We start from the raw sequence: 27,306 nt of genomic DNA, 5'->3' as shown, positions 1-27,306 counted from the left end.
CTGTAGGTCCCGGAGATGTTTGTTTCTCTTTAAAGACACGAGTTTACCAAACTCATCTACACACAAAACACACACAGTTTAGCTTCCTGTACTGCTGTTAATCTCAGCGTACGTTTCTGTGTGCCTGACTGTGTGTTAACGGTGTCCCCTTCAGCGTGTGGCGTTGGACGACTGAAAGCCTCAGCGGCGCACACAGCGCTCTGAGACATCACTCTCAGGTACCTGCTGTTTCACACCATATTAAAATATCTGTAACGGCACTCGTTAACATGTTTTAAATGTGCTGCACTGAAGGTAAGCTAGTATTTTCCACACTGTGAGAACATTAACTAAAAACAGAGAAGTGTTACACATTTATTGGCAGCATGTCCTCGCTGCGCCCGCAGCGGTGTACATCCAAAACTGACGGCGGCGGCACCTCGCTGCAGTTTTGGTTCAGTGAGATTGAGTGGATTTCGTCACTGCGGCCAGGCCAGCGGCAGGAGCGTATGAGCAGGTCGTCTCTGTGTCGATTAGAGAGAAGATGAGACGCTCTGCGGAGACATCTGCTTCGTTTCCTGTTCCCACTTCCTCTGGACGTCCATCGCAGTGACGGTGAGTGCAGTAACAGTGGGCGGGTAAATAATGCGTCTGTCCTCCTCCTTCAGGTTTGTAATAAAGCAGATCTCCTGCGGATGGATGCTGAGCTCCACCTGAGCCGTCACATTCATCCACAGAGACCACACAGTCTAGAAGGCCATCTCACTTTAAGCGCGCTTAGTGCTGACTCGACGTTGCTCTCGATGGATTGGTGGGCTGCATGTGAGCAGGTACATCTGTGCACCATCGGCTCATCACCTGGAGATCTTTTGGTTTATCTCAAAACTTTTGGTTGTCCGACACCGAGGAGCGCGTTAAACCGAGCGGCTGTTTTTTACCGATCTCATGGTCGGAAGTTCCTCAGCAGCTGCTCGCCACTCTGCGAGGCTCTCGTTGGTCAGGGCTCAGCGTTTCATTAGTGTTTCACCTGTGTGTAGTGAGGTCAGGTGTTTTAACGGGAGGTCGCGGCCTCACTTTATCAGATGTGAGGCTGCACGCTGCAGCAGCAGCAGGTTTAATAAGCAGCGGCTGATGTTCGCCTCTAATTCTCTCATATTACCTTAAAGGTCAGGCTGCGTCGTGGCTTCGTAATAAAGCGGGTAAATAAGACGCTGAGTGTGGCTCACTGTGTCTTCTGTAATTGACTGTTTCTGACTTTATAACATCAGCTGCTTCTAATCAAGCCGCTGCTTTTACTATCTTTCTATTTTGGTCTCGCTCCCACTAATCAAATCAAATCTAAATTTAATAGCTCACATTTCAAACAGTGATGCAACTCAAAGTGCTCCACAAATTTATTTCAAAATGCATCAAAAGACAAAAGAAGCAGGAAAAATGACAGAATCTAAAGAAAGCAGAGGAAGTTTAATGAAAAGCAATAAACTTTTTAATAAAGCTCACTGTGTGGGGGCTCTAAACATATCACATTAATCCGTTCAAAAAGCACCGAGAATACGGCAGCATGGAGGCTCCAATATCGGCCACGTTATTACTGACACGTGTAATAATCTATAGCTCGGATACATCTGAACAACTTCTCACAACTCCAGCGCTAAAAACCTGAAACTTTTCCACCAGACTCTCTTCAGAGCAGGGCCCGCTCTAACATCTCATCGTCGGCACTGCTCCCACTCACCTGTCCACAGCGGTCACCAGGTGTCTGCTGAGGGAGGGGCTAGCAGGATCTCCGGGTGCGCCACCTTCATCTGCAGTATCTCCACAGCTCTTTGCCCAAGGAGAAAGACCTCTGCTGGTCGAAAGGTCCACTTCCATCTCTTCTGCACCTCCCAGGCGACTGGAGGATAGCGGGGACACAGACTTCCTGCAGGGCGGAGGTGACAAAGGAGAGGCGGACCTTCTGTAGGATGGAGGTGGAGGGGAGCAGGAGGTCGACGGCTCCTGCAGGTGCTGTGGAACTGACAGACAGGTAAGAGGTCACTTGCAGGTGAATATTTTACATTTCCTGATCAAAGAGTTCAGGAATCAAAGAGCCCAGTGATCATGATCAGTTTGTTGGTCCGACATTCAGCAGCGTCTGCCTCACGTCTTCAAATACGAATTAACCCAGAGCATGACGGGACTTCATGTTGGCTCTAACTCTCCCATCAATAACACACTGTGAAGCCCACATTCATCACACTCCAGTTCAAAATGCATGAAAAGTGTAAAACAAACACTAAACAACGTATCTGAGGTAAAACTGTACCTATGATGGGGGTGGATGTTACCTCGAGGCCAGGTGTGGTGGTCGTAGTTCAGGTTGGGGCTCAGGCTGATCTCTGATCTGTGAACATCAGAAACAACATGAGGTGACTTTCGCTGACCTCTAAACAGCAGCAGCGTGCGCGATACGGACATGATCAATGAGTCATCACAGGGACAGCTCAAAGACAGAGAGACCGAGATGGTGGAGGATTAATGTGGAGGATGAAGGTGGAGCTGCAGACAGGAGAAGCAGAGGAAGAGCTCAGAGGTTCACGAGGAACGTGGATGTTGGAGGAGGACATCCAGAGGGCTGGAGTGACAGAGGAGGATGCTGGGATTGGAGGAGATGGAGGTAGATAATCGGCTGTTGGTGAAACTAAACATTCAGCTGCAGCTAACCTCCAACATCACCTCCACCCTCAACCATAGCCTGACAGGTACTGCACTCACCCGTTGGAGCTGATGAGCTGGGTTCTGATAAGTGCAGGAAGACGCTGTCGCAGCTCCACGTTCACTCTGGGATTAGCTGGACAAAAAGGAAGCGACAGCTAAAGCAGACAGACACCAAAGACCCGCCTGTGCGAACACCCGCCTGTGCGAACAACCGACTGTGCGAACACCCACCTGTGCGAACAACCGACTGTGCGAACACCCACCTGTGCGAACAACCGACTGTGCGAACAACCGACTGTGCGAACACCCACCTGTGCGAACAACCGACTGTGCGAACAACCGACTGTGCGAACACCCACCTGTGCGAACAACCGACTGTGCGAACACCCGCCTGTGCGAACAACCGACTGTGCGAACACCCGACTGTGCGAACAACCGACTGTGCGAACAACCGCCTGTGCGAACACCCACCTGTGCGAACAACCGACTGTGCGAACAACCGACTGTGCGAACAACCGACTGTGCGAACGCCGTCTAATGAATTACTCAGAGCTGTAAACACACATTAACATCATGTCCCTCACCCTCTCTCTCTCCCCGCCTGTCATGTCCCTCACCCTCTCTCTCTCCCCGTCTGTCATGTCCCTCACCCTCTCTCTCCGTCTGTCATGTCCCTCACCCTCTCTCTCCGTCTGTCATGTCCCTCACCCTCTCTCTCCGTCTGTCACTCTCTGTCTGTCATGTCCCTCACCCTCTCTCTCCGTCTGTCATGTCCCTCACCCTTTCTCTCTCTCCCCGTCTGTCATGTCCCTCACCCTCTCTCTCCGTCTGTCATGTCCCTCACCCTTTCTCTCTCTCCCCGTCTGTCATGTCCCTCACCCTCTCTCTCTGTCATGTCCCTTGCCCTCTCTTTCTCGCCCACAGACCTCTCACGGACCACCTGACCCATCCACGACCCCGTACTGGGAACAAGGAGAAGCAAGAAGCAGTGCGGGAGGATGGTGGCAGGATGTTCTTTCTGTGAGCCTCTGCAGACTGATCAGACTTACAGCAGAACCAAGAAAGGACTGAAGCTTTCCCCTCTGATGGGTGCTGATCAGGCCCTTCGTGACCTCTGACCAACACCACTACTGTCTGCACAGCTCTCACTGTGAGCTTCTCGGGTGGAGGACTGTAATCTTCTCCAGGGGTCGAGGACATCAGGTTACTTCCTTTGAGCCTGAAACTTTTCCCGGAGAGTTTCTTGGTTTTGCCTGCTTTTAGTTGCCTTTTAAACATTTTTCTGACACTTTTTTCTTTTGTATGTTTGCTCCTGCAGATCTGTGAGTGGCCCGATCAGTAAGGAGGACGATTATCTGCTCCTGAGTGTGAAGCAGCTAAATTTCAGTTATTTCTGAATAATTTGTTCACTTTGAAACTTTTCTCATTTCCTGCCGTCCTCCCCCATCCTCCCCCTCTCTGATCTCCTTGTGGACTCAGAGCTAATTGAGCCGCCGGCTCTCCTTATTATTCATGTACAATTACAGATGTGATAATGTGCTTAAATCCTTCTAAATGACCGTTCATGCCTCGCGCTCGCTTTGAAGTCTCGTCAAAGATGGAAAATCTGCAGAAAAAAGGGAAAAAGCAAAAGCCAATCAGAGCGCCAATCTACATTAACCAATGAGGCGAAGAGGGGGGACACGCCTCCTCCCGCCTCCCCCCCTTTTTCTTCATGTAATATAAACTCAAGTCCATTAATTTTTTAAGCTGTTTTTAATACATTTTGTGCAGAAAGTTTGGAGCGCTGAGTGTCGGCTGCTCCAGCTGACTGCATGAATATTAATGACGGTGTTACGATGATTAAAGAGGCTTCAGCTCAAATCCAACACAATCCGCTTGTGATCCGGCCCGCCGACACCACACCGCCGCCACACCGCACATGAATTTAGATACGGACATTAAGCCGAGGAGACACACGGCGAGCTGGGAACGCTCACGCACACGCGTGCAGAGTAAACATGAAGCCAAACACACTCCGAGATCAATCGATCAGCAGGAAACCTGCTGCTCTTCAACAAACGAGCGATCAATAAAAGTGAGACAAAATCGCTCCTGTCGATCAGAGAGGAAATCGACTGATCAATAACCAGAGAAAATACCTCATGGTCATGTGACCTGATCATGTTTTTCATGAAAATTATTCTTAAAACAGGTACTGCCTTTCACAGTAAACTGAAGGTCTTTTTGTTCTGAGTAAAATCACAGTCCACACCATGCAGGTAGCACACCTGCGCCCTGATCTGTTTCCTGTTACAGGACAGCTGATAGCAGTCACTCGTTCTCAGTTCAGGAAGAAACGGAGCAAATGTCTCAGATTTATTTGGTTAATCTGGTCCAGGCGTCCGTTTCCTCTGACCGCAGCAGGCGTAACATCTGCTTCTCCTACAAACAGAATCCATGTTTCACTCCAGTCGCACTATTTTAATTATTCTGCACTTTTAATTCAAGCAATTTCTTGCTTGAGCTACATAGCCCCCGTTTACTTCCAGTTTTCTTGTCTTTGATTTTTAGTCTCCGGCCTCTAAGCGCTGATCAGTAAATGCTCATTATTTGCATTAAATCCTGGACGTCATCTAAATCATCCTGCAGCTCCGTCACAATTGGCTGTTTCCTGTCCTTCATCTTGGAAGCTGCAACACTACGAGTGCAGCAAGAAGCTGGTAATTGATTATTGATTATAGCACACAGGGTTGAAAAGGCCACTTCTACTCAAGAAGTGATGTCATTTAAATATATTTAATGTTTTCATATTTAAGTTGACAGCGATGAACCACTTTTATGTGACTCAAACTGAAATTATCTTCACACACATTTATCATCACCTGAAGATGACTCCAGGTGCAGCTGTACGATCTGCTGACCCCGGCACACACAGAGACACACACACACACACACACACACACACAGAGAGACACGCTTACACACACATACACACACACACACACACACACACACACACACACACACACACGCAGACACACACGCAGACACACACAGACAGACACACACACGCACACACACACTATGGTCAGTAGATTTAATTTATTGAGAGAAGAGGAAGACAAAGGCTGAGTGTGGCTGAGAGGGAATGAAGAGCAAGAGGGAGGAGACAGTCGTGTGAACAGTGTTTAATCTGCAGAGTGGGTGGTCCACGGACACGCACACACACACACACTCAGTTTTATTGTTGTTAGATGGGTGGGCTGCAGACTCTGGTTTGTTTGAACAGGCTGAAGTAGCTGCTGCTCTCTGTGCAGGAGTGTCTGTGTGTGTGTGTGTGTGTGTGTGTGTGTGTGTGTGTGTGTGTGTGTGTGTGTGTGTACGAGCGCTTGTGTGTTTCTGTGTGTGTGCGTGCATCCGTGTGTGTGTGCTCACGCTGGCATTTTATAACATTTGCCTTGTTTAGATCTAAATTGTGATTCCTACTTTGAGCAGAGCTTTTATTTTGACAGTGTGTTGCAGCTTTACCTGTAAAAACACTTCCTACCTGCAGGTGGCGCTCCACATTACAAGCTGCTGAATTAATCGACAAATGATTTATGGAAAACTACTGTTACTGATACAGCTCAGGGGACCAACTAAAGACCAAAGAGCTTGTAAAGCAACAAACGCAAAACAGAGGATATCGCCGCATCCTGACACGCCAAAGACACAGGAAGTAAGACGCCACCAGCGCAGTGTGAAGCCCCAGGCTGATGATGTGATGGAGGGCTTCCTACCACACACACAGGAACAGAAACGGGCCTCAAAATCATCTTCATCTTCTGAAACCTCTGAACAACCAGACGGTTGTCATCTGCTTTCGCCCTTTCCCACATTCCAGAACTTGGATGTTGAAGGGACATCACTCAGGAGTTAGCGTGTTCCAGAAAAACAATTACATTTTTTTGCTTGATGCACACTCAAGGATTCAATCCTAGAAAAGGGTCTGGACGTCGTGTTTTCAGGGGGAAAACAGTCGCATCCCTCATCAAAGGAACTGAAGAAGTCGCTTGTGGCTTATTTAATGAGTCTCAAACACCAGCGGAAGTACAGGTTCCCAGTTCTAACCTCTACTTCCTGTGGGGCTGCTCCAACTTCCCAAGCGGGAAACCCGAGTTGAGGGGGTGTTTCACAAAAGATTTCCAACTTTCTAGTCTTATGGAGGAAGGTGCGTCTCCCAGCAGAATAAAGTAACACCTCTACTTCCTGTTTAATGTCTAAATTTGGTGGTATGTTTAAACGTTTTGAACTTTCAGAGCTTTGTTTGGACATCCTTTCACATTTACAGGATTCGTAGCGTTTTGACCATGTGCAGGTAAGTCATCACTTGTTAAACTTCAGGTTCTTCACGCGACCTGAGCTGCAGGATCCAGGTGACCTCTACGTGTGGTTCACAGTAGTAACACCTTCACTGCCTCCTTCATACGTCCTCAGTAACCTTTGAACTCAAACATGTCCTGACTTGAACCAGATGCTCCCTCTGTGCTTCTGCTTCACCTCCACAGCTGTTTTAAACATCTGGAGCTCTTAAACACGAGAGAACTCTGTGAGCAGCTTGCGTCAGATTATTGATCAGTGAGAGGCTGAAGGAGCTGAAATCTAATGTGATGAAGATCAGAGGTGAAGAGGAGGTGTCCATGAGTGTGCAAGTTCAGATGAGAGGATGAAGAAGCAGTTTGGACTCTGTTTTAATAAAAGGAAAAGAAGAAGCTGCCCTCACGCCCTTGTGTTCAGCTCATTGCCGCTCCCTACTGGCTGCCTCCTCCTCCTCTTCTGCAGCTGACCTTCATCACTTTTCTCTACTAAATCACAGAAAATACAATCCCACTTGGGTAATGAAGTCTTCCTTCATTTTAATCCAAACCTCTAAGGTTTAAGTTAATCTGACCCTTTGTTTTCACAATACCTCTAAAATCTGCCCAATCAGAAGACTGAAAAATACAAAAACCAACCAAACTTCACGTTACTGGTGAAAACCTAAAATCTGCCCGCAGCTCCCAAATCCATTATTGGCCTCGACAGGCACCGGCCGCAGACTTTATCATCACAGCATTTTTATTCTCTATTAAAGAAATTCATACATGTAGTCCACATTTCGACTTCAACCCATCTGCTTCTGAACCGCGTTCAGAAGCAGAAAACCTGCCTGATGATACAGCTTCATCATCATCCTCACCATCAATCGTTACACCAATAACATTAATAATAATAATAATAATAATAATAATAATAATAATAATAATAATAATAATGGATTGCATTTAATACCGCTTTTCAAGGTACCCAAAGCGCTTTACAGTTCCACTATTCATTCACTCTCACATTCACACACAGGTGGAGGCAGCTACGGTTGTAGCCACAGCTGCCCTGGGGCAGAAGCGAGGCTGCCATATCGCGCCATCGGCCCCTCTGGCCAACACCAGTAGGCGGCAGGTGAAGTGTCTTGCCCAAGGACACAACGACCAGGACAGAGAGTCCGGGGATCGACAGTAACACTAAGATTCAGCAACATCTTTTCTCATTTTCATTAATCAGCAGCGCCGACTGTTCATCATCATCATCGTCACTGTGTGAGTGAGGCTCCTGGCACCACAGAAGAAGAAGTAAACAGAGACGCATATGGAGGCACCGGGCGACTGAATACTGTGTTTGTTTCCTGCACAACTGTTTCACACGCAGAGTTTGATCTGAGCGAGGACGCCGACAGACGACGGATTATCACCACGGGTGGGGGTGGCGGGGGGTGGGGGTGTTGATGTAAAAAAACAAAACTAACTGCAGCTTTTCTTTTTCTTCTCCTTCAATAATTCAAGCACACTCTCTCAGCGCTTTAAAGCATGAGGATAATCCCAAAGACGATTTGGGTTTAAATAAATAAATAAATAAATAAATCAATAACCGATGGAGGGCCAGCGACCCCGGTGTGCCGCTCACAGACTGTAAAGAAAGTCTGGATTTTGCCATGGTGATGTCACCCACTCGCTCGCTCTAAACATGCCTCTTTTTGCTGAAGCGACCTGCCCGCTGAAACGTGAGAAGCGATCACGTCAAACACTTCCTGTCAGTCATGGAGATGAAATGAGTGTTGCCTTGGTAACCAGCGATCACAGCTGTCACTGATCTCCAGCAGGTTTCATCCTCTGTGTTAACACGAGCCTCTCAGCCGATGTCTCACCGCAAACACAAAGTCCAAATATAACATGTCCTCGAGACACATTTACACAGCAGATTACTGAGCGTGCTCAGCAACCATGAGGAGGACGCTCTCAGAGCTCGGAGGACAGCTGATTTTGAACAGGACTCTGTCCCTGTGAGCGGCAGCAGGGCTCTGATGTGAAGGAGAACAGCTCCCCCTGGTGGACATTTGCTGACATCACCTCGGGACCTTGGGCTGCTTCCATCAGGCTTATTGATCATCAGATTTATTGATCTTTGTGTCATTTTTCGGCACATTTTCTGGTTTTATTTCACTTTTAAAAAGACAGACGGGTGTTTCAGACGGGTTGAGCTTCACTAGAATTCGGCCGATTTATTTTATGGGACCAGCAAATTTGCATCAAACTCATTGATTCAAAACTCAAAATCATCAGCATGTGAAACACGAAGCTCAGGAGATGTTGCAGACAGGACGTCAACTTCCTGTCTAAGCGATGGGGCGGGGTCTGATCAACGAGCACGCCTCACTGAACTGATCACAGAGGTAGGTAGGGACCACACAGCACGCAGCAGAGGGCCGCCAATGACCCGCCAGCCACACTCTGAACCACTGGTTACCCTGCTTAGTAGTAGGATTTACAGTAATATTACCTGTGTTCACATATAGTATCTGTGGTATTACAAGTAGTATGACCTGTGTAGTATCTCTAGTATTTACAGTAGCATTACCTGTGTACATATATAGTATCAGTAGTATTATGGACGATCCGGGGGTTTCTCTGTGAATGTCACGTTCCCGTGGCAGCGTGCTCGCTGCTCGCTCAGATTTGAAGTTTCATTTGTCGCTGTAGAAGTTTTCTTCCCACGCAGAGTGAACAGCGGACGCTCATGTTTCTGTCACTTTTTACAGAATCCAACTCAAAGTAATGTGATTACTTCCACGCTTTAAACGCTGCATGGTCGTACTTTCTCCATCACTCCATGTTATCCATTGTTGATCTGCACACGTCTGTTACCACGGACGCCGCACGCTCGTACGTCACTCACGAGACACTGACAAACAAAATCACGGTTTAGTAACGCAGTAACACTGCGTGCTCATGGGAAAGTAACAGTAATCTAATTACTTTTTTGCAATAGTAATCCCTTAGTTTTTTCAGGTAACGAGTAAAGTAATTGAATTACGTTAGTACTCATCTTTTATTATAGGTGATATTACCTGTGTAGTATCTGTAGTATGTACAGTAGTATTACCTGTGTACATGTCCACCAGAGAGTCCTGGAGCTCTTTGCTGGGTGTCGTTGTGGGCTGACTGGTCTCTTCTGGACTTTGTGATCTGGTTTCCCTGGAAACACAAATACACACTATCAATCACCGCTGTCATAGTTGCCTGAGGTTGGGGGATGGAGCTAAATGCAGCCAAACAGAGAGCCACAGGGAGCATCACTCAGGGAACCAGAGTGACAGGGAACCCTTTTTCCTTTAGTTTTTGTTTCAATAGAGACACATTTGAACAGCACACCTCAGCACTGGAGAAAAAAACCTGCCCACCACACCTGAAGCCAGGTGACTGTCCACCAACTCAAACATTTATATTGTGACCTGCAGCAGCAATAAAAACTGATTTACAGGTTTGATGGATTTTCTACTGATTTATTGATGTTATTGGCAGTGTTGGGGAGTAACGGAATACATGTACCGCCGTTACGTATTTAAAATACAAAATATGAGTAACTGTATTCCGTTACAGTTACCGTTTTAAAAGGTGGTATTCAGAATACAGTTACTTTGTTGAAATAAATGGATTACACTGCGGTACTTTCCTGTTTCATTTTGTCGCGGGTCAGGACTGTTTGGGTTTTGTTTGACAGCTACGTGCTGTTGTTCCAGGCGGCAGCGTTACGGTTGCCATGGTTACAGGGCGACGCTCTCTCTCTCTCTGCGACTGTGTGTTTCCTGGGTGAGAGAGCGCCTTTTCGTTGTTGTTGTCCTTGTTGTTGTGCTAAGCTAACAGGCAGAATGCTACAAGCATAGCTCTAAAGAATGTAGCATCATGGGCAGTGTAGTCCGTGTTGCAGGGAGAATGGACTGCCATACACGTTATGGGTCTGTGAGCGCGAGGAGGGAGAAAAACGGGAGTGGAAAGGTACGAGTTGTCATCGAGGAAAAACGGGAGCTGGAAGCATGTAAATATAATAATAACCACTTCAGCCAAGAAGAGTGCCTGACGAGCCCAGTTGTAAGTAAGCTATTAAGACTCGACTGTACACCGTGTTCGTGTTTTCCTCCGAAAACAATAAGTTCCGTTGGAGCAGCCTTTCAACGCCTCTCTCTGTCTCTCGCAAGAAAAGTTGACCCACACAACAAAGTAAAGCTATTTTTCGCCTACAAGCCGACAGGGACCCCGCCGTATTAGTCAGAGGTCCCTTTACTACAGTTCGGAGTCGCGGACCTTCAGTAATAGTAATAAATCACACAGCAATAGTACATTCACGTTGTTGTAAAAAGCATGATAATATATTAAGTAATCCAAAGTATTCAGAATACGTTACTGTCATTGAGTAACGTAACGGAATACGTTATTGAATACATTTTGAGGCATGTATTCTGTATTCTGTAATGGAATACATTTTAAAAGTAACCTTCCCAACACTGGTTATTGGTTCATTTCTTAGAGCAGCTCAGAGTGACTCGTGCTTTCTGACCTTTAAACAGGAAGTAAAGTCTGATTAACGGTAACAATGTCAGAGGTAACGAGGTGACCTCCATCAGGTAAAAGAACCTGACTGGTCATTCCTGCGGTGGATTCCCGTGGTAATCAATATTCTCTCCACGTGAATCGTTTCCCTTATCAATACACAGAGCACAGCTAGCCCCTCTCTCCCTGTCAGCAGCTCCAACAGCCAATCAGATGGCTCCTTCATGATCCAAACCTCAAGGCGGCACCGCCAGTCCCTGGAATTATTGATCCAATACAGGTTTAACTTGAATTCAACTTTTACAGTTAGGCGTTCAACTCTGGACCTAATCACTAGATTATCACTTATCAATTACTGATCGATCAGTTCAGCCTGTCTGACAGATTATTGATCACCGATCAGACAGTTCTTACTTGAGTTGGAGCTGCAGCTCATTGATCTTCCTCTTTGCCCTCTGCAGAGCAAACTGAACATCTGCCGCTCTATGCGACGCCATCGCCACAACTTCACCTGCCTGAGAGCATGCCTGAGGTCTCCGTTGTAACCAGGTAACACATCGAGGAGGAGCTGAGCTGTGATTGGCTGACAGTTATGTGAAGGTTAAATATTGATAAGGTCACGGGATCGGGTGACTCGAGAAAAACAGGATCTGTTTCACAGTGATGTCACAGTGAGGCCTGCTCTGATTGGCTGTGTAAAGATGACACAGTGAAGCCACATATTTCTTAATCACTTGTGTTTATTGCTTATTTGTGAGTTATTGGCCTTCGGCATCTTGCAGCAGTTTGTCCAGCAGGGCAGTGTCCACACGGTGCTTCATCACAAACTGACCATTCAGGTGGAACACAGGTATGTCCCACCTGTACCTGTCCCACCACAGCCGGTTCTCTGGGAGGCTGATGTCCACCTGCTGCAGGACCAGCTGACACACACACACACACACACACACACACACACACACGCACCCACGCACACACACACACACGCACACACAGGTAAAATACGTGGAAAACATACAGACTTTCTTATCAATACTATTGTGAACATGGCAATCAATCACATCCCAGTCTATCAATAACACATCATATATCAGCCTCTCAGTCATCACTGATCAATCAGTAACGTCAGTTCAATTAACTTTAAACTTTATTAACAACAGTTTTATAACAAGCTTCTCACCCGGTGTCTGAACGGCTGCAGCTGCTCTTTGGCTTCATCACACAGAGGACACGGATCCTGCAGAAAAATGTGAACTTTATTGCTGTTTTCCCCCCAAAGCGTAGTAATAATACATAATCTGACTGGTATTTAAAGGGTATAATATCTGAATTTGAATTATATTTTGGTTTTAAAAAAATCAAGTCAATGAAAGTAGAAAAATGTTTTAATATATATGAATTTTATAGCATTTTGTAAACATAAACAGGGGGTGGACATTTTTGGCCACGAACAAGCTGAGAGGGAGTTTTGTTGTTTTTCTGTCACTGCACAAAAAAAACAAAGATGCATAAAACTCATTGATACGTTTAATTATTGCTACGCATCTAACCTCCACCATGGTTAGAAAATAAATCAGTTTGCATGTATTATTTAGAAAAAAATGGGGATTTTATTCCTATTTAATTCATTACAATTATGTGATTTAACTGGTATTTAAAGGGTTAAAATTCTGAATTTGAATAAAATTTAGATTATCATGAACAGCACTGATGCTAATCTAAAAAATTCAAGTCAAAAAAGTGGAATTTTTTCTTAATATATATGAATTTTGTAGCATTTTGTAAATGTAAACAAGGCGTGGCCATTTTTGGCCACGAACAGTTTGAGAGGGAGTTTTTATGTTTTTGCTCTCCCTGCACAAAAATAACAATGCATTATAATCAGTGTTGATGTGAATCAATTACATGCCCCAGACTCTACTATTAATAATACAAGAAATTTCAGTAGCAATGCAATTATATAAAATTGTGAGATTTGAGGTTGTCTTCCAGCTAGTGCAGTGGGCAAATAAACTGGTGTTTAAAGGGTTAAAAAGTAATAATTATTTTATATTTATGAAAAGAACTGAAGTTAGTTAAAAGCTTTATGCAGAAAAAAATTGGAAAAAAAAAAACATAAAAATAATAAAAATTACAGACTTAATCTGTTGGTGGCCACTTTTGGCCATGAACAAGCTGAAAGGGTCGTGATTTTGAACAAACCCAGAAGTCCAGACGCTTTTCTTTCCAAGCTCCTGAGACTATGATGTTAATGTATCGAACAGGTGTGGGCGTTACCTTGGTGAAAAGTGTGAGAGTGGGTAAAGTTCTAGTGGAAAACAGTCGGAGCTGCAGGGTTGCAGGTCCACAGAAACTCTTCATCACAAACATTTCATCTGAGAACACCAAGAGAGACACAGTTACTGACCTGCATGCAGCTGGGCCTTCAGAGAGCAAACACGTCCTCACAGAAACCAATCACAGGTTCAGCAGGCAGCGCGTTTGTGCACGCCACTGTCCTCCACGCTTTGGTATCATTTCAGCCAATCGTGCTGCATCTCAATTTTCATGAACGACGTCGCTTACAGCTGCACAGTCACGCCAGTCTTTTGTATCATTTCAGTGATACATCAGTGCCAAGTCTCAGAGTACTGGGGTTACTCAGGTTACTGAGGTTACTCAGGTTATTACTCAGATTACTGAGGTTACTCAGGTTATTACTCAGTTTACTGAAGTTACTGAAGATACTCAGATTACTCAGGTCACCCAGGATCAGAAATGGGCAGTAACACGTTACAATTAAGGCATTACTGTAATTCGATTATATTTTTTTAAAGTAACCAGTAAACTAGAGGATTGCTATTGCAAAAAAGTAATTAGATTACTGTTACTTTCCCATAAGCACGCAGTGTTACTGCGTTACTAAACCGTGATTTTGTTTGTGAGTGTCTCATGAGTGACGTATGAGCGTGCGGCGTCCGTGGTAACAGACGTGTGCAGATCAACAATGGATCACATGTCGTGATGGAGAGAGTACAACCATGCAGCGTTTAAAGCGTGGAAGTAATCACATTACTTTGAGTTGGATTCTGTAAAAAGTGACAGAAAGACGAGCGTCTAGGGCTGCTCAATTAATCGAATTTTAATCACGATTACGATCTGGGCTTTCAACGTTCATTAAAAATGACTGAGCCGATTATTAGCCCCTCCCTGCCTCGTGCTTTACTCTCGCGCTGCTCCGTGTGGTAAATCGAGCGCACCTCTCTGCATTTCGAACACGCATCACAACAATTAAGAGGACCCGAGGGAAGCTTGGAAAGCTAAGCAGAAGTTATTTGGAGAGGAGAGTGACTGCCGTTGGTTGAAAAGCGAGGTAAAAAGAAAGAAACTTCAGTGGTGTGGAAACATTATGGGTTCGCGTTTATAAACTTTGCTATGGTGTAGTAGCTGCACCACAGAGCAACACTGCAAAGTTCACTAAACATAGATGTTTACATTTTTCATTTATTTCTTATATTGCAAACATTTGCACTGTTATCAGTATTTGCACACTATTTTATATTATTTTTTAAAGTCATTATTCAATACATTGTTATTGTTAACCCTTTAAAGCCGGTCAGAGCAGCACACTCCGTTTTGTGTAACTATTTTTAAATCCCTGTAGAACCTGAACCTGTAAGCTAGCGCAATAATTTTTTTTGCATATGAAACCAGAGGAGTTGTACTTACATCTTATGCCATCAGCTTGCCCTCGGTCACGGTTTGCTTCCACATATAGCTTTGCAAAAATTGCATAAAAAGCACTTGCGGGAACAAAAACAATATTCCAGACACACGTTTTGCCGATCCGATCAGCTGTTCGTGACACTTCCCACAGTGAAAAAGACGTCAGCGCGAACTATCGCGTTTCCTGCCCAAAACCGGAAGTGACGTCATTTTCGCGGAAAATGTAGTTTTTTACTTGTAGGCTTCAAAAGCCTATACTTGTGTTTTTATAAGCCATGTTTGACTTTTCTGAATAGTTTCTGGGATGCTTAGAACTCGAATTGCACTGCTGGAAATAGTTTATTTTGATGCACCTGCTGTTTTCTTTGCAAATTTGCATCATATCATAAAATTGTTTTTTTGTTTTTCCTGCAGTATATAAAAATTGGTGTATCTCCAAAATAAAACTATGAAGACACTCAAAATAAATTTCCTGTTGTTGTAAACTATTTTTTGCAACTTTTTAAAAAGTATTTAAAGTTTTGAGGGATAAACCTCTTAAATTTCTCCAAGAAGAAATATATGTAAAAAACAAAACAAAAACGATTTTCAATTTTTTTTGTAGTTTATTGCACTTGTTTGCAATTAATGTAGTTACTATGGACTTAATACATACATATTATTAAAATATGGGCTATAACAGTTGTATTGATGTATAGCAACTTGAAATGCTCCCACAAATGGCACTACAACATGTAAAACAATAATATAAGCTCTGGCGCACTTGGTTCTATGGTAGGTCTTAAAGGGTTAAATAAATATCGTCATATAATCGTGATCTCAATTTCAGTGAAAATAATCTTGATTATCATTTTTACCATAATCGAGCAGCCCTATGAGCGTCCGCTGTTCACTCTGCGTGGGAAGAAAACTTCTACAGCGACAAATGAAACTTCAAATCTGAGCGAGCAGCGCGCACGCTGCCACGGGAATGTGACATTCGCAGAGAAACCCCTGGATCCTCCCACTGACATGACCTCTGTGGGCAAACCTCCACCCGCCCCACTCCTGCTCAACAGCTGACAGTAGATTTAAGAACTGCTGAGTCTTTGATTTTATTCATTTTCTGCTGTGTTTTACTTGCATCTATTTGAAAGAGTGCAAACACAAAACGTGATTTTATACGCTGGAATATGCAGAACATAGCTTTAAATGTTAAACATTTCTTCCCGTCAAAGACAGTTGAAATAATTTAATTTGTGCTTGAAGCATAAAGTTAAAAGTTTAAATCGATTAAAACAATTTTAAAAAGACACTTTTTCATTTGATTACATTTTATATGATGGATTATACAGAAAAAATAGAACTGGGCTGAAAGATCTATGACGTTATTACGTATTCAGGTTGTGTATCAAGTTTTAAAAAGTAACTAAGTAATGAAGTAACTAATTACTTTTGAAAATAAGTAATCAGTAAATTAACTGGATTATTTCTGGTGAATTAATCAGCAACTAGTATTTAGTTACTTTTTTTCAAGTAAATTGACTCGCACTGCTCAGCATACTCAGGATATTCAGATTACTCTGAATAGTAATATTACAAAGGATACTCAGATGGAAACTCCGCATGAGAACACTTTCCTGAGAATCTCAGCAGTCGTCAGCTTCATCATCTCAGCTCATGATAAAGTTTTTCCACATTATTTTAGTTTGCGCGCGCGCACACACACACACACACACACACACACACACACACACACACACACACACACACACACACAGCATTACAGACCAATCAGCTGCCAGCGCGTCACACAAACGCCTCACTGACAGTTACACCTGTCTGACAGGTAGAGCCTGTTCCTTCCTGTCAGCTTTTAAACATATTTATTCGTATTTTGTTTTTACTTTGTTGTTTTACTTATATATTTAAACACACACACACGGGTTTTTTTTTGTTTGTTTTTTTACACACAGATCACACACCGTGCCGCTTTTTGTGTTTATTTTTATTTTATTTTTTTCGTGAAATCATTTCTAAAGTAACTCAATCGCTTGTCGCCCTTTCAAAATAAGAGCCTGTTTTCTGGTAACCTTAATGCTATCTGTTAGCCTGTTGGCTCCCGGGGGCTCTACGGTTCTACAGCTAGAACCGAGCTTCACTTACCGGGTCGGGCCTCGCAGCCCCGCTGGGTCCGGGCCGGTGTTCTGGGGTCCTTCGAGTCTTTCAGGTTCGGTTTGAGCCTGAAGTCTGGAGCTGAAGCACAAACTCTTAGCCGCTTCTTTTTCTGCGGATAACGCTCTCTTCTTCTTCTATGGTTCAAAAAAAAATAAAAATAAAAAAATCAACGAGCCGCCGCCGTTTCCTGTGAGCAGCGCCACCTGCCGTCCTCCTTTCCTCTAAAAAAATCAGTTTATCTGGCCTTTTAATGTTTTTGTGCATCACTTCCAGTGAAGACATTTAAATGGATAATCTCGTCATCCTCTTACAATCTGTATTTATCCGTGTGTTGGAGTTGTAGTACTCATCTTGTGCTTCGAGTGGGTAGTGTCTCACACATCACAGACTGTCCACCCCCTCCCTCGACCCTACGGAGAATGCCATCACCCTTCACACAGCGCTGAGCTATCTGGAGAAGAGGAAGATGCTCAACACCAAACTGGACCACCTTCAGATTCCCTGATCCTGGGATCCAGAGAATAACCTGAAGCTGAACATCCTTAAAACCAAAGAACTTATAATGGACCTCAGGAGGCACAGACAGGTCCACTTCCCCCCTCATTATAAACGGAGGACGGGTAGAATCTGTTTCCACCTTCAGGTTTCTGGACACCTACATCTCCCCTGATCTCACCTCCAACCTACAACACCATCGCCGTGGTAAAGGAGGCCCAGCAGTGGCAGCACGTCCTCGGTGTCCTGAGGAAGAAGAACCTCAAGAAAGCCTTCATTTGTCACATGCAAGAGGGAGAAAGTGGGAACGCCTTCATCAAGAGCCAGATGAAGACCTGGACCAGGACCTGCTGCTGCTCCTCAGTGGAGAGCGTGCTCTCCTGCCTGGTGTTTGGTGCTCAGGGGCCACGACTAAGAACAGGAAGGCAGCAGAGAGGGTCATTAACACCACCCAAAAAAGCACTGACTGCCATCTGACACCCCTGGATGGCATCGCCAGATCCTCCTGTCTCAGGTAAACCAGTGAACTGCCCACCGCCCGTTGGACCCTCTGAATTCAATTCAGTCAGGTCGCACACCTCCAGACAAACAGCTTCTTCCCCTGGGGGAAGACTGTTATCAGACTGTTATCCCCCCCGACACACATTGCACCCTGCCCACCAACCAATCTGAGCCATGGTGTGAGTGACCCTCATCACTCAGGTCACTTGCACACAGACTGTTCACACCAAGTTTCTTCTACCTCAGGATATTAAAGTTTCTTGAAACAGATGCTGGAGCCTCTTTTTGCCTCGGTTTGTCTTCACACACATTGGTGACCCACACCTGTGTCGAAGATCGAGTCGCCACTGTGGACCCCGAGACATCAGTGACAGCAGCAACACGCAGCAAAACCGTCAAGTGACATCATGTGGCTACGCTATTATTTCACAGGCAGAGAGTTCCTTTATTGATGACCTCATCAGTGACGATAAAACAGGAAGTCTCCGCAGAAAAACTTCACAATAAAACAAGTTTGTTTTCTGTCAGTTTTATTTTCACACAAACATTCAAAACTTTAAAGTGTGCAAATGAACCGAACGACTCGCACGAATTCTGTCGACGCTCGGAAACCCACCAAGGCCACAGAGCAGCCAGTCCGCACCGCCGGGCTCTACAGGAGTCTGCTCTTTATGTAGTTTCATCCGGTCTGATCAGGTTTTCGGACTCCTCTGTGGCTGTAGTGGATTTCCTAGCATGCCTCTGTAAACGGGTAATAAAAGGAAGTAAAGCTCGATGCACAGCATCAGTAACGAGCAGCAACAACGTCCTCATAGTGGCGGCCATGTTGGCTCTGAGTTCTGTCACCACGGTGACACTGAGTCATTCACCCCCCCACCCCCGCGCGTGCGCGCACACACACACACACACACACACACACACACACACACACACACACACACACACACAGTTTTGTAGTCCACCAGTCAATAAAGTTCACTTTGACTGGCTGCTTCCTGTCTCTTCTTCTCCATCTTCCCATCTCTGATCCTTCCCATAATCCTTTGCTCTGCCAGGTGCGCACCGGTCACACGGTCACAGGTCAGGAAGGTCAGAGGTATCCACGGTAACCTGCCGGTCAAACCAATCACCACAGGTTAATTCACTGATCGCTGAATTTATCAATACATAGGTGGGGTCTGTAACCCGCAGGACACGCCCCTCACCTTGATGAAGATGGTGTCATCTTTAATGTAGGTCCCCGTCTCCAGGACAGTCTGCGACACGAACAGCGGGCAGCCGGACGCGATGTTCATCTCGGCCACCGGACGGCGGAAACTGCTGCTGTTCGGGTCCGGTTTGAAGGCGTCGCCCAGGTGCTTCCTGGAGGGACCCTGGTCCATCAACATCAGGGTCACCTGACAGACACAGACCGCATCAGAACACGCTGTTCACGCTTCTGCGGTTAATCACACAGGAAGTGAGGTGTACCTTTTGTTTGAAGGGCCAGGGCAGCAGGGCATCGTACTCGCCCCTCATCACCACAAAGAACAGCGACAGGTGCGTCCCCTTGCCCATGCCGTCTCCGTTCAGGTAAACTCGAGCACACATCTTGTAACCGAAGTATCCGGTGTAAAACGGCTGCGAGTACAGCGACAGCGTCTTCGCTGCCACCGCGTCCTGTTTCCGCCTTTTGTAGTCGCGGATCTTCCAGATTAGAGTCCCGTTGTAGCTCGCCGTCTCCAGCACCTGGAAACGCAGGTCCATGTCAGCCAATCGGATCTCGTGGACGCTCAGCATGTCGTCATGGCGATTCAGCTGAGTCTCCAGGGATGCTGCAGAGAAGAAGACGTGCACCGGGAGTTATTGATTATCAATCGACAAACAGCCATAGCGTGCCCTAAACCTCTGGTGTCTGAGACTACAGCCCGTCCCCAGACCCCAACGACGGTACAGAGAGGCCGTTCTAACCCAGTGTGTGTGTCGTGGATCCGGATCCGCCGCGTCCACCTTGCTCCAGAGCGGCGAGCCTCGTCCGTACGCTCTCCAGCGTTCCTCGCAGGCTCTCCACCTCATCTCTGAGCAGACGGAGAGAATGCAGCTCCAGTTCCACCTCCAGCAACTTCTCTGAGTGAGAGCTCATTAGTTTCTGTGGAGAGAGCACAGATTAACGTGATGAGCGTGTCTGTGGACGGTGGGAGGAGCCCACGCTGTCAAGAAAAAACCACCAGCGAAATGGCGGTACCTGCATGGTGGCGAGTTTCTGCTCCATCTGCCGGTTCTTCTCCCTCAGCTCCTCGTTCTGGTTCTCCAGCTCCGACAGTCGGCTGCTGAGCGCAGGAAGCACCTTGTACCGCTCCATCAGCTCACCTTTCACATCTTCCACCTGGAAGCAGAGAGCGCTCAGGTGAGCGCGCGCCGCACTTTCTGAGGAAGATGTGAAGTGTTTTACGTGCCACCGTGGTTACCTTGTTCTCTAACGACAGGTTCCTGTTTGCCATCATCTTCAGGTGTTCGGCTGCGAAGGTGGACTCGTGCTGCCTCATGTCCTGGTTCAAACCCTGAAACACAGCACACGCAATATTGCAGTACATGCATTATGAAGTATTAATACAGGTGTATAACTGCAGTACTGTGGTACATGAGCCACAGGTCTGCCACACGTTTAGTGAGAATGATGATGAAACTACCTTGAACGTGCAGCCGTAGCGGTGGAACTGACAGCTGACCTGAGCTTTGGGACAGTCATGCTGGTGACCCGAGAGCTGAAACAGCACAACATCAATAAATCAATAGATCGATCGATCACTGCGATCGGAAAAGCTGAAAGCTGAAGGGTGCGAGTGATCCGGGAAAAACTGGGTCAGCACCTCGCTCCGGGGCAGGGAGGCGAAAGAGCAGTGGTTTGGACACATCACGGGGAACGCCGGACAAACCGTATCTTTGTGTTTCTGAAAAACGTTTTTAAAAACTTAATTTTTCACAAAAATCACCAAAAAGCAAGAAAAAGAAGCCAAACGCTGCCCGCGGCTCACCTGCAGGTCTGTCAGGGGCATCTTCGTGCTGCAGAACTCGCAGGTGGTTTCTCTGTGTTTGCATTTCCAGCTCAGGTGGTCGGGAATCTCCTTCCTCATCATCCTCTCCTTACACTTTCCCAGCGGGCAGGGAACCTCGAAGAACGGACACACGTTCAGGTGGTCCTGCAGACACACAGGTGAGGCAGGTAAGTGAATTTCTGCTGTATGCAGAGCAGCCAATCAGAAAGCGGGATTTTCAGGTACGTGTGCTCACAGGTATCTGCTGCAGACTCATCTGCTCCTGACAGCCGTTCGCCTCACTGCGGCAGTAAACCTTTAGCGACATGATCTCCCGGTGGCAGCAAACGTCTTTGAAGATCTGAAACACAAAGCACAGCCTGATCAATCACACAGCCCGACGAGTGATCACAGATTGCTCAGTAACTGATCGGGAATCAATCACAGACCAGTGGGGCTGTCAACATTAACATGCGTTATCCGTCGCCAGGATTAACGCGATTAAAATTTTAACCAAATGAACCCATCGGAAATGCCTCTCTCAGCGTATTTGGGGCAGTTTGTACAAAGTTGGTCCATTCTGCGCTCCAGATGGCTTCATCATGTTAAAACTTTATTCATAAACACAGATTAACAAATGTTAACGTTGACAGTCCTACTGATCAGTCAACAACGTGATCTCTGCTGTGATGTCACTTCCTGCCCACCTTGTCTCTGAACAGTGGCTCCATGTCAGCCGGACACACCGGGTTTGGACGACTGCAGGAGAGAGGACACAAAAGTTAAACGCTGACACCTGCAGGGTCGAGCAGGAACTCAAATCGACGCAGTGTTTCCCCTGAGTGGGAGTGGCCTGTCTCACCTGAGGATGTCGCAGATGCAGCTGTTACAGAAACGGTGTCCACACTCGGTCTGGCGGGGCTGACACAGGACCAGCCTGCACGCCTCGCAGCAGTATTTAGCTTCTGGAGTTTCTACAAAGTGATCTCTGAAGCCGCCATGAAGAGGCAGGAAGCCTGCGGGCACACCTGAACACACACCTGAGGTCAGAGACACACCTTACCGAACCTGTCCTCAAAGAGGATTCACACCCTCCTGGCTTCAAAGGCCTGACTGGGTCTTAAATAACCTTAGCCAATCAGATCAGCCACCGTGTGTGAATCCTACCTAACAAAGATTTTTTTTTGAAACTCGTTACCTTGCTGAGCGGTGGGCTCACTGGAAGGCCACAGATTGGCTGGGCGGTGAGAGGGCGGGGCTGCCGAGAGGGGCGAAATAAGGGAGGGTGCCACCTGCTGGAGGGGAATCTGCACCTCCCTGCCGTCAGCACTCCTCCCCGCGGACATGACCTGAGGAAACATTAAAAGAAACATTAGAACCCAACAACTGAGTCCAGTCTGCACGTGCTCAGTGGAGTCCAGCAAGGGGCGAAGGGGCGTGGCCTATAAATAGGAAAGTTGACAGGTCACATGTTAATTTAATTAGAAAGTGCAGCGAAAACAGGTGAGAACAGGTGAAGGAGAACAGGCAGTGAGCTCAAACATGGGAGTTTCAGCTCCACTGGTTCAGACCAGTAAAACCAGTAAACAATCTGAAAACCTTCATACATGATTTCATGATCCAGCCTGAGATCTTTCCAGAAGGTCTCAGAACTTCCACATCAGTCTTTGTGATGTCACAGGTCAGGTTTAACCATGTACTGCGGTGCGGTGCGGCAGGTCATTGATGACGAGAGAAACGGCGACCTCAGCTCGGACACTCGTGATGTCATGAAGCCCAGTCGCTTTTCTTTCCAAGCTCCTCAGATTAGCATGACCTGGTACCTGAGAACCTTCACAGATATGTCAGAGTGAGTGTCCAAAGATCAGTTGGTCTTCCTCCGAACATCTCAGACTTAGGTAGGTCCTTCAGGTGGACCCTCGGGTGAATCCTGTAGCTTCTGGCTGAATGTCACGGGAACCCCGTCTCCGACCGGTCGGCATTCACAGTTTTTCCTTTCGTGTTTTCGTGGATCCTTTAAAAGGGCCGATGCTACCTGAACCCTCGATGGGTCACCTGATGACCAGGTGGACGTTTGCGATTGAAGAATCACATTTTGGTCATGTTGGAACTCCTCGTGTACAGTGTGATCAGACATTTAAATATTACACTGACCTTTAACCCTCACAGCAGACGTCCGCCATGATGTTTGAGCAGCCCTGGACGTGAGTCCAAATGTTAAATAAAGGAAAAAGGTTCAGATACTGAACCATTAAACTGAGGAATGAATGCATTTCTCTCTCAGTTAAAAACATAAAGAGGATTTCAGAAAATGAACCTGTTACTCTGTTTTCTAAGTTCATGAAGTTGACGGTTGGATAACCGGCTTTAACTCCAGTCAGCTGCTCTGAGCTGACTGACGTGCAGTTTGGGGTTTTTCCTTAAACATGTGATGTTTCAAAAACAGCCACAATGGAAATGACCTCAGTGTTCTGATACTCACTGCAAAAAAGTACTTCAGTACCACAGTATTACACTATTGCTGTATCACAGTACTGCAGTATTCTATTCTATTTTATTTATACAGTGCCAAATCACAACAACAGTCACCTCTGTTCATCTGGACGTTTGACCGCTGCCCCGACAGCACAGACGGCCAAACACGCAGACCGAGAATCCCGGTCACGGATCGGACGCACGATGAGGAACAACCAGACTTTCCGACATTTGTTACAGTAACCTCGGTGTGCACGCGTGGTTTACCATCATTTCCTGCTGTTCGGCTCTGACGGGAAACCCGCCCACTGCAGCCTCACACACCTGACGAGCTACCTAGACGGTAGTTCGTCAGGTGACATGAGATGTGCCTCCTCAGTGAGGCGGTGGCGCTGGCGGGGTTTTGATCAGAAGTATTTACCTAGCTTATGTTATGTTATCAACTCACGAACATTCAAAGAGCCGACGCATTTTCAAAACACAAACAGTGAAATCTGGTAAAAAATGAAAGATTTGAACATTTGAATAAATCCAGAAAGAGGATCCACACACTTCACACAGGAATTCTGGGTAATTTCAGAAGCATCGGGTCAGCTGACACATGAAAACCTGAAGTGAGAGCTTTCATGACCTCACACACAGCTGTGACCTTTAACCTCCACACACACACACACACACACACACACACACACACACACACACACACACACACACACACACACACACAGAAACAGAAACACACACTTCCTGTCAGGGATGCTGGGGACTTTTCCATTCACTGCATCGTCAACACACACACACACACACAGACACAAACCCATCCCTTTCAAAATAAAAGCCCCAAATGAGTCAGTGGCATTCTAAGGCTTGAGTTAGAGTGAAAGCTCGTCACTGATGTGCAATCTGGATCTGCCAGATGTGTGACATCACACCTACGTGTGTGATGTCATGCCTGTGGTTAACGGGTGCTGCGACATGAAGCAGGTGACTGCAGTCGTGACTGAGCACTTCTCAGAAAGAGAAACTGGAAGAATTCACTTCATCACAGGGGTTTTCCTCAGAGCAGCTGATGGAGGATCAGTAACCTGATGATAGCAGTCTGCGCCCAGCAGGGGGTGCCTGTGGAGGGGCAGGTGTGGACTCACTTGGGTTTATTCATCATCCCTGAAACAGAAACATCTGGATGACAGCAGATGTTTCTGAACCTGCAGATGTGCTTCAGCATTAACAGGACCTTCACACATGTCCCAGTTACCCAGTGCTCACCACCATCATCATTATCACCACAACCAGCATCATCATCATCGCCACTATCAGTACCATTTATTTAGATAGCAGCAAAAACACAACAGCAGCCATGTCAGGTGCTTTAATGGCCCTTTGTGAGCAAGCACTTAGCGACAGAGGGAAAGAAAAACGAGCTTTTAACAGGACGAAACTTTCAGCGGAAAGCGGCTCAGGGAGGGGCGGCCATCTTGGGGTGAAGGGAGGATTCTTATCATCGTCTGCTCAGCTAAACACACCATCACTAACACCCATGATCTTAAATTTTGACACGTATAGTGCTGCACAGCACCTGCCCTGCTGAGCAGCTTTTTCTCATGTCTGTCTGACCTGTACTGGAGCGTTCTGGGTAATGTAGTCAGACCCTCTGGGTGTTTTCTGGATTTTTCTGATGCCCAAATAATGATGATGACATGGTGTTAACATCTGTCTCGTCCAGGTGTTTCCTCAGCGGGATCCCGTCAGGCCGCCGTTAAGACACTTATGGGTGACGATCAGAGGTCAACCTGAGAGCTCCTGCAGGCTCACCCTGGGTCACCTAACAAAACACGCTCCGCCCCGGGGTATGCTCAGTGTCAGGTTACAGGTGAGACCTTTGATTCAGATGTTAAACATCACAGGGTTTTATTCTCTCAGTGTCCCAATCTTCTCAGACCATCAGCGTCACCTGCATGTCCAGGTGTTTTCATCTGAATAATGGTTTGTTCTGTCAGCTGACGATCAGCTGCTCTCTCACAGGTGAGCTAAAGGTGAAACTAACCTGATAACCTGCGTGTCCTCAAATGAGAAACCACCTGGAAACTCCACATCGGAGGTGGTCTGAGGAGTACTCTTAGTACTTTTACTGCCTTACTATCCTGCTTACTCTGACAGTACTTTGGTGTTTACAAATAGTAAACAGTAACTCCAAGTTCACGTGACCTCACACACACCTGTCCTGTTAACCTTCCCATCACATGTTATCGACACACAAGCCATAATCGATACCAGGAACTGATCCGCGGATCAATAAGAACAATAGAAGCAACAGACTGGGCTCGTCCTGTCTGTGCTCGATTCTTCAGGTCTGACTGTTTTTAGCTCTGCTGCTCTGATCAGGGCATCAATCAAGTTACCGATCGAATTATTGATTTTGTTACTGATCCGGTGGGCGCGGGTGTAAACAGACGGAAAGCCGACGCTAGCCGACGTTAGCCTGTTAGCTCGGTGTGATCGGTAACGGGGATTTTAATGTAAACACAGCTAGCTGTAGCATCTCCTCCAGCCCGCTAACACAGCCAACATGTTCCCGCTGCTCACACCGAGTCTCCTGTCAATACCGCATCTCTGGTATGTCTCTACTGTGTGTCTTTATTCTGTTTCTGCTCTCTCGGACTCACATGAATCTCCTCCGCAGGCCACAGCTCCTCAGGACTCCCCGGGACCTCCTTCTCGGCGGTTCCTCCGCGGACTCTCTGCGGGATTCAAACCGTCAACCTGCCGCTGTGTCGGAGCCTCCGGGCCTGGGACGGACTCCTCATGGTCCGGTTTCGGGTTCAGGTTCTCCGGCTGAGTGGTTTGTGTGAGCAGACGATGCTGGGATCAGTTCAGAGATCCAGCAGCAGGACGGGCTGAACGCTGGAAACCCCCTCCGCTGCTTCCGCCCAGGAAATCCCCCAGCTGCCCGGAGCCTGCAGGGCGGCGGCGGGCCGCAGGGGGCGCTGCTTCCGCCACGTACAGTTTTCTTTATTTGTTTATCAGGCCTGTCGGGGTGAACGAGAAGCTCACAGTGGCGCTGAGATGTTAACAGGTACGAAAGGGCAGGGCAGGAGCATGTTTTAGTTCATTAAGTCAAATAATTTCAGTTTAGTGTTTTCAGCTCATTCTTGCTTCCACTGATGTGGGCTTTGACCTTTGCATTTTTACGATTATGAACAACATAATCATTTAATTTACCAGAAAGTCCAAACTTGTTTCCTCTGTAAGCACTCATTACTGATGCTCTGATTACAGATGCCTGTAAAATTTTCAGGCATCTGTACTTTACTTGAGCAGCCTATTTATTTTTCTAACCCTTTTTACTTTAACTCCCTACATTTTTAAACAAATATTTGTACTTTGTTCTTCTTACATTTTCAGAA

General features: G+C 46.4%; 2 protein-coding genes and 1 long non-coding RNA gene across 9 annotated transcripts in view; 1 reads left to right on the top strand and 2 right to left on the bottom strand.

Annotated features, from left to right (window-relative positions):
* The window catches only part of mipol1 (mirror-image polydactyly 1), a 48,482-nt gene extending 30,882 nt beyond the window's left edge, over window positions 1–17,600 (bottom strand). For 2 of the 5 annotated variants that reach the window (XR_013094668.1, XR_013094669.1), the window contains exons 1-5: window positions 11,970–12,302; window positions 10,111–10,202; window positions 2,734–2,809; window positions 2,307–2,362; window positions 1,715–1,994 (exon numbers count right to left, since the gene is read on the bottom strand). Coding sequence is in view for 3 of the 5 variants with exons in the window: in XM_004569879.5 (XP_004569936.1) it covers window positions 1,715–1,994; window positions 2,307–2,362; window positions 2,734–2,809; window positions 10,111–10,202; window positions 11,970–12,052 (587 nt within the window). In the remaining 2 variants the exon portion in view is untranslated. Of the gene's footprint in view, window positions 1–1,714; window positions 1,995–2,306; window positions 2,363–2,733; window positions 2,810–10,110; window positions 10,203–11,969; window positions 12,303–17,405 lie in introns of those variants that run through there. The other 3 variants (XM_012924329.3, XM_004569879.5, XM_012924328.4) reach the window with 3 other exon arrangements.
* On the top strand, window positions 10,298–26,713 carry LOC105941371 (uncharacterized). 3 transcript variants are annotated; one of them, XR_013094670.1, is made up of 4 exons: window positions 10,298–10,423; window positions 12,017–12,104; window positions 25,626–25,772; window positions 26,583–26,713. It is a non-coding gene; the product is annotated as an uncharacterized LOC105941371 (long non-coding RNA). The 3 variants fall into 3 exon arrangements; XR_013094672.1 differs by lacking the exon at window positions 10,298–10,423 and adding an exon at window positions 10,428–10,488; XR_013094671.1 differs by lacking the exon at window positions 10,298–10,423 and adding an exon at window positions 10,551–11,096.
* Window positions 18,927–26,705, bottom strand: traf3 (TNF receptor-associated factor 3). Its single transcript, XM_004569883.6, has 14 exons — window positions 26,566–26,705; window positions 22,626–22,776; window positions 22,290–22,455; window positions 22,135–22,186; window positions 21,684–21,788; window positions 21,428–21,592; window positions 21,263–21,343; window positions 21,083–21,157; window positions 20,861–20,953; window positions 20,638–20,778; window positions 20,364–20,541; window positions 19,884–20,227; window positions 19,619–19,810; window positions 18,927–19,523 (listed from the first exon to the last, which is right to left on the bottom strand). Exons 2-14 carry the CDS (start codon window positions 22,771–22,773, stop codon window positions 19,488–19,490), a joined length of 1,776 nt encoding a protein of 591 aa, XP_004569940.1. The 5' UTR covers window positions 22,774–22,776; window positions 26,566–26,705; the 3' UTR covers window positions 18,927–19,487.
* Window positions 26,714–27,306: the final 593 nt, after the last annotated feature.

The sequence above is a fragment of the Maylandia zebra genome, linkage group LG19 (genome assembly GCF_041146795.1).
Source record: "Maylandia zebra isolate NMK-2024a linkage group LG19, Mzebra_GT3a, whole genome shotgun sequence".
Lineage (NCBI taxonomy): Eukaryota > Metazoa > Chordata > Actinopteri > Cichliformes > Cichlidae > Maylandia > Maylandia zebra.
Note: the sequence above shows the minus strand (reverse complement) of the source record. Positions and strands in the feature narration are given on the sequence as shown.